This window comes from Mastigoproctus giganteus, chromosome 2 (assembly GCF_048544385.1).
Source record: "Mastigoproctus giganteus isolate SK-2022 chromosome 2, ASM4854438v1, whole genome shotgun sequence".
Classification (NCBI taxonomy): domain Eukaryota; kingdom Metazoa; phylum Arthropoda; class Arachnida; order Uropygi; family Thelyphonidae; genus Mastigoproctus; species Mastigoproctus giganteus.
The window spans coordinates 51,403,326-51,410,995 of NC_143576.1; the positions used below are offsets into that span (position 1 = coordinate 51,403,326).

At 37.4% G+C, this 7,670-nt stretch overlaps 1 protein-coding gene across 1 annotated transcript in view; it reads left to right on the forward strand.

Moving 5' to 3' along the window:
- Window positions 1–4,989, forward strand: part of mute (gon-4 like protein muscle wasted) — a 1,102,179-nt gene extending 1,097,190 nt beyond the window's left edge. Inside the window, exon 26 of the mRNA XM_090389940.1 lies at window positions 4,806–4,989. Coding sequence (XP_090246066.1) covers window positions 4,806–4,895 — 90 coding nt within the window. The 3' untranslated portion in view covers window positions 4,896–4,989. The remainder of the gene's footprint in view (window positions 1–4,805) is intronic.
- The last annotated feature ends 2,681 nt before the right edge of the window (window positions 4,990–7,670 follow it).

Here is a 7,670-nt window from a genome sequence, read left to right on the forward strand (position 1 = left end):
ATATTCTTATTGATATCACCAGCATAGAACATCATTCTGCTTTCTCTGACTAAACTGCAAGAACCGATATCACTAGAGCAACCAGGCAAACATTAATGAACTTTTCTGTTTTCTGAAAAAAATTGGATAATATAATCATCGACTCTGAATAGGTTTATAAAATGAAATTGAAGTGTCTTTAATTTGGAATTACTTCTAATACATCCATATGGATAGGCACACTATAGCCAGCATAGCTTATGCGCCACTAAACATCCATAACACTTAAACACACGCACGTGCGCACACACACCTAACTATTCGCACCATCAAACTTTACCTTCAGCTCAGCTATTTGCAACTCTATGAAACCATGATACAGACTGCTAACGACGACCAGTTAAATATTATCAGGAAGATAACGACAGCAATACAATGCAATGATATGTCAGTTAATAATGCTTTTATTTATAGATTTGGCACAGGCAAGACCTATGTTTATCGGTGTACAATAAAAAAATGGCTTGGAAATAACATTCCTGTTACTCCCGTTGCTTGGACTGGCATAGCTACAATGTTGCATCCTGGGGGACATACAGTTCACAGCAGGTTCAAATTACCTATGAATTTAACTGAATCATCTGTTTCCTCTATCAAAATAAATAGTCCAGCAGCTGAACTCATTAAGTCTGCTCGACTTATACTATAGGATGAGGTGCCAAATGCTTCCTATGATGCTCTCATAGTTGTTAACCGCTTATTACAAGATATCATGAATAACAAGGATGTGCTTTTCGATGGCAAGGTTGTTGTTTTGGGATGAGATTTTTGTCAGTTGCTTCCAGTTATTCCTCATGGTTGACGACAATCAATAGTCAGAAATTGTTTAAAATATTCTCATTGGTGGAATTCTTTCAGAATTCACCATTTACAGCAAAACATGAGAGCTAATCAAGATGAAATAAAATTCACTAATTTCCCGCTTGCAATCGGAAATGGAACATATACCACAGTGCTTGGAACTTTGAATGAAATTCAATTAGATCCTAATGTAATAGTTTGAGACCCCAGTGACAAGTGTTTCCGTCGCCAAGCAATTCTTGAGTCTAAAGAGCATTTTTCTCTACTGTGACTGAGTTTTTCAGCCATTCTTAATTCAAAAACATCTAGAGTCTATTGTTGGATCACCAAAAATGGTGAAAAGACTTTAATCCGGAGACCTCCTGACTGAACACCCACCGCAAAACACTCTGAGTGGCTATTAAAGACCAAAACATTTGCTGGGTTGACAGTAACAATTATAAGCATATAAACAAAAAAGGCCTTTGTGCTCTGGATTCATATTAATATTAATAAATTATTGTGCCACAGTGCAAAAACGGAAATAAAATGACAGGTTGCAGTTAAAAATATGTTTAATGTTACATTGATGTTCACACAAACAAAAAACACAAGTAAAAATAATACAGGAAAGTAATACATAGCTTTCAGACTGGAAAGCATCCTTCATCTGTTGTGACCATTAATCTAAAATATAGAAATAAAGAACTCTATGTGCGTGCAGTGACAGTTACGTATGGTGAATTACATGTATGTAACAATTAACTGTTAGAAGAGAAAGCTTGCAGTTGTAGCTGTAATGCCTGGGAACAGTGTAAATGCCAACGCTTGTCCACCATGAGGATGGTTGTCTCAGTAATGGGATGGACACGACATCCTCTGTTTCGGTTAAAGGAATCGCTACAGCATGAGATGTGCAGTGACACCAACCAGGCGCAGCATGGGTCAATGCCGTGCTGTGTCGACCAGAAGTGCTTCAATGACGTGAAGCATTCAGCTAACAATGGCTGAGTGCTTCACGTCTGCTAAACGGTTAGCTTTTTCGTGTTCAGAAACACGACTGCTACATTGGGGAAACGAGGTTCTGTCGTTTCCCCAATGTAGCAGATAGTGCAGTCACTGCATGAAATACGGTAGATTATTCGACTCTGCAGCAAGGGGGAACGGATGTTTTAACTCTTGAGACAAGGGATCGCAACTTCCTGCCCAGGAGTTGTAAGCACTTTATCTCATGGGCCTTTAAGACTCTAGAAATCTTTTGTAATAGGTTCGGGTAGAGTGGGGTAAAGGTGGTCAAGGCAAAGTCATTACTGCGCATGGTTGTGGGTTGCTACGTGATCATGGGCCTGTAAGTCACACCTATTTAGTGCACTGGTGGGGAAGCCACACCTCGCAAGATCTCTCTTAACCCTAGTAATCTCAGTGCATCTTTCATCCGCAGAACTAGAGTGGGTCCGGGTGCAGGTTAGCAAGGCTCACACTGTGCCGAGAAGATGGCTGCGTGCATGTGCTGACTTATCTTATTTAAAATGTTCTATAAAAGAAATCACTAATCCATTAACATAAAATAGAAATAGTCACTACAATTTAAATTTATTATATCACTGTATGTAGTACACGCATAAATGTAAAAATCACACCAAATAATGCAATAATACCACGAACGATCACGAAAGACTGTGCAGTAAAGACCGCCTTCCGCCTGCTCAATAAGCTGCGCATACGAACATGTATGAACATGTAAGCGTAATTTCATAGTGTAGAACCCTGCGAAAACTTTGAAATCCTTTTATATTTGTAGTATTTTGTACAAGCACTTGAGATATTACAAATTATGATCAGTATTGTTAGAATATAAAATTAAGAAAATTGTAAACTGTTATTAAATGTATTAAATTTTATTGATTTACAAGAAATAAAAATAAATTTTTGACTTAAAATTAAAAATTACCGAAAAAACCCAGATAATGGGATATTTTTGTGAAAAAAACCTATCAACCCAGATGACAATCAAAAAACCCAGATCTGGGTGGAAAAACCCAGGAGTGGGAGCCCTGGTTCAGACAAAGCATGAATTTGTCCTGCATATGGGAAGTCTTGTCTAAACAGTTTGATTGGATACTATGATGCAGTCACAAAGGAACTGGATGCAAAAAAAAATAATTTTGATATCATATACTTCGATTTCAGGAAATCTTTTGATACCGATGCACATGGAAGACTGCTGTACAAATTGGAGCAGTATGGCATTAAGGGCAAGTTGCTATTATGGATAAAGGGATGGTTAAGTGGGAGAAGACAGAGTGATAATCAATGGACACTATCCTTCATGGACTATAATGTTATTAGTGGAGTCCCCCAGGTCAGTGTTGAGTCCTGTGCTTCTACAAATCTGTGTAATTAAGAATTTTATTTGCTTCACTACCTGTAGGTATGGTGATAATAGTAGTAGTCGCATGTGATGCAAGAAAGCAAGTGTATGAGCTTATGCAGCATCAGCCAAAAAAAAAATTTACAAAACAGTTCCCTCTAAATGTTTGTCCTCCTTAAATTTATTTAACCTATCAACTTCCACAACGACAGATGGAAGTTTGTTCTAGCAAATAACCACCCACTGGCTACAGGCAAATTTCCGCACATCTATTCTACATCTGATGAATATAATTATGAGTATAAAGAGCCTGTTTTTTCATAGAAGCAAGCTCTTCATCCTCCTCTGATGATTCATCTTAATTTGTTTTTCTTGTTATGTCATTGAATATCACAGCTTCTTTAAGTCTTCCATAATTCATAAGATCTGTAGCCACAGCTTTACCAGGCCCCAAGCGATTTTGTGATCAAGTGTCTTTGCCAGTGAATTTGCGTTCTCTTGAATAAATAAAATCTTCTTAATTTACAGCATTATACATTACACTAATTAAATAAGCTTCAGTAAAGAAATCACTTTACTTGAACAGGAGGAAAAGTAACCTTTTCTTTTTTGCTTTTATTTTGCATATTACTAACCCACTATTGCTTGGTGGCATATTACTACTAACCCACAAAGGTGGCGGGGCCCGTAACCTGGAGGAGAAAAGGTCTCCCTTCCAGGGCAAAATGGAGCAAGAGTACTGTATACAGGTCTGGAGGCCTCATTTAAAGAAGGATGTAGAGCTGCTGTAACGAGTACAGAGGAGGGCAAAAAGATTAGTGAATGGAACAAAGGGGTACTCTTATGAAGAAAGGCTTAGGTTTTGCAAATTACAGTGTCTGGAGACTAGGCACCAGCGAGGTGATCTGATAGAGGTGTATAAGCCTTGAATGGTTTGAGCATGCTCAATGCTGATGGGATTCTTCCTCTTGCTCAGAATAATCACCTGAGCAGGCATAAATTCAAATTGAGGAAAGACGATTGTAGAATAGATGTGCGGAAGTTTGCCTTTAGCTTGCGGGTGGTTGATTGCTGGAACAAATTTCCATCTGTCGTAGAAGTTGATAGCTTAAATAGATTCAAGGCAGAACTTGACAAACATTTGGAGCAAGGGAATGGATGAAATAAGCAGGTTTTTTTGGCTGATGCTATATAAGTTTGCTTTCTTGCATCATGTGCCTTTGCTAATATTTTATCTTGTCTCAGCTGTCAAAGCCCCATCTCACCTGAACTTGTGTCAATTTCAGTATTTTTAGGAAGTTGGATGGACATAACTTATTTCTTGAGTACTAAAATTCATGACAGTAATATTGCTTCATGCACAAACAATACCTTAAAAAAATATATATATGTTCCTTTTATATCAACCTTCAAGGTACATTGGACCGTGTAATCTTTTATTGTATTAGAAATACAAAAATGCACAATTTATTGATCTTGCTTGCTCTCTCATTTTTCAAAGATAAATAATTTTTGTTTCATTTCTATTTATTCCCTCTTCTTGATATCTTCCCAATAATTTTACAGTACTACAGTTTGAATATATTATTAACTAGTTACTCTAATTGTATTTCAGGTAAAAAGAAGATTTCAAGAGCTAATGCAATTGTTTTCTGACCAGAAAAGTGATGACGAGGTGGACACAGATTGCGATGACAGTGATTAACATTTACATGTTATTTTAACTTTTGTAAAGAAACAAAAAATAATAATAAAACATGTTTTCGAGAAGTGTTTAATAATTAAAAAAGACATTAGAAACAAACAAATTCACAAATAATTTGAATGTAAATATGAACTGAAATTTATTTATGTATCTGCAGTTTTTAACTGCCTTTGTACATAATTTGTGTAAATAAATTATGGGATAGAAATAGGCTCTGCTCTCATTTCTTTTATAAATCAGTTAAAAACAAAAATCTGTTTATTCTTCGGAAAGCCATGGCTGGAAGAGTTTACAAGTTCATTGTGACCAGATTTTTGGTTTAAAATAGGTCATTACATTTTATGCCCAACTGACAAAAAGTTTGTCAGTTTTGCTCCTGGCCTAAAGAAAAAATTCACTTCCACTTGAAATATTCAAAAGATATATTGAAATATTTAAAACATCAAATTTAAATGATGTTTTAAAATACCAAATAGTGACTGCCTCATTACTGCAACCTTTTTTTCAAAATACATTTGTATTCTGAAAAACATACGCTTTAATGAGTGTGTGTGTGTGTAAACTTGAATTTCTGTAGGCTGTAAGCACACAGACACAATTATCATGTGGGCCCTGATATACACGTAGTAGTAGTGGCATGTGATGCAAGAAAGCAAATGTATGAGCTTATGCAGCATCAGCCAAAAAAAAAAAAAAAAAAAAATCACACCATTCCCTCCAAATGCCTGTCCAGTTCCTCCTTAAATTTATTCAACCTATCAACTTCCACAACGACAGATGGAAGTTTGTTCCAGCAATTAACCACTCCATGGCTAAAGGCAAATTTCCGCACATCTATTCTACTTCTGTCTTTTCTTAATTTGGATTTATGCCCCTTTAGGTTCGTAATCTGAACAAGTGGAAGGATCCCATCAGAATTCAGCGTGCTCAATCCATTCAAGGCCTTATATCCATCAATCAGATCACCGCGCAGGTGCCTAGTCTCCAGCCACTGCAATTTGCAGAACTTAAGCCTCTCTTGGTTAGAGGATCCCTTCATTCCCCTCACCAATCTTGTTGCCCTTCTCTGTACCCGCTCAAGTAAATCTACATCCTTCCTAAAATGAGGTCTCCAGACCTGTACGCAGTACTCAAGGCGTGGCCTGACCATTGCCTTATACAGAGGGATAATCACCTCCTTTTCCCTGCTGGCAAAATTCCTATATATCATTGACAAAACCCCATGACCTGCCCTGGCAGCCTGTCTGCATTGCTCAGAGAACTTCATATTTGACTGCACAATTACTCCCATTTCTTTTTCATTTTCTACCACCTTGTGTGGTACTACACTTAAGGTGGTCTTTTTCATTTTCTACCACCTTAAGTGTAGTACCACACAGTTGGTACGTTTCTCTGGGTTATTTCTACCCATATGCAGTACTTTGCATATGTCAAGGTTAAACTTCAGTTGCCACTTCTTAGCTCATCTGCCCAAATTATCTAGATCCTGTTGCAGTAGCAGACTGCCATTACTGTCATTAACAACCCTGCCAACATTTGTATCATCTGCAGACTTCGACATTAAGCCTGATATACCTTCATCAATATCATTGATAAATATACAAAACAACAATGGACCGAACCCTGTGGGACTCCACTAATAACATTAGTCCAAGAAGAGCAGCACCCATTGATTACCACCCTCTGTCTTCTCGCACTTAACCATCCTTTTATCCATTGTAGCAACTTACCCTTAATACCATTCTGCTCCAATTTGTACGATAGTCTTCCATGCGCAACAGTGTCAAAAGCTTTCCTGAAATCCAAATATATGATATCAAAATTGTTTTTTGCATCCAGTTCCTTTGTAACCATATCATAATATCCTATCAAATTTGTCAGACAAGACTTTCCCTTAACAAACCCATGCTGTGTCTGAATTATTGCTGCAGTCTTGTCTAGATGATCCTGCAATGCATCTTTAACCAGCAACTCCATTATTTTACCCGGAACAGAAGTTAAACTAACTGGTCTGTAATTACTCATGTCACCCTTCGATCCCCCCTTTGTGAATTGGGGATACATTTGCACATCTCCAGTCCGTGGGTACCTCCCCTGAGTCCAATTATGCTCTCATAATTATGGCTAAGGGTTTGCTTAGTTGCTTTGCCGCCTCCTTTAATATAACTGGATAGATCCCATCCACCCCAGGTGCTTTTCTTACATTTAACTTCAACAATTTCTCTTCCACTTTGCTCTCAGTTATTACAAGATCATTAAGCACCCTGCTACAATTTGATAACCTTCTGCCATTTTCAAACCTTAATAATTCCTCACGTGTGAATGTAGATGCAAAATACTCATTCAGTTTGTTTGCTATCTGAGCAGGATCATCAACAGTCGAACCATCGATGTCAAGTGGACCAATCAGATTCATCCCCTTCCTTTTAGAGTTTATATAAGTAAAGAAATCCTTGCTGCTTTTCTTAGCATCTTTTGCCAAGGATTTCTCGTAATCTGCCTTCGCCTGCCGAACCTCCTTTGTGACCTGATTACAGATTAACTTATATCTGCCATAGGCTTCTGAGTCGCTTGATAATTTATATGCATCCCATGCATTTTTCTTCTCTGTTACGAGTTTCATTAGTTCATTTGACAACCATTTAGGCCTAAACCTTGAACAATATTTCTTAATAGGTATGAAACTTTTAGTAGCTTCCACGATTAATTTCTTGAATGCTTCCCACTTAGAATTTACTGTTGGTAACATCGTCAGTTGATCCCACTGTACAGAAT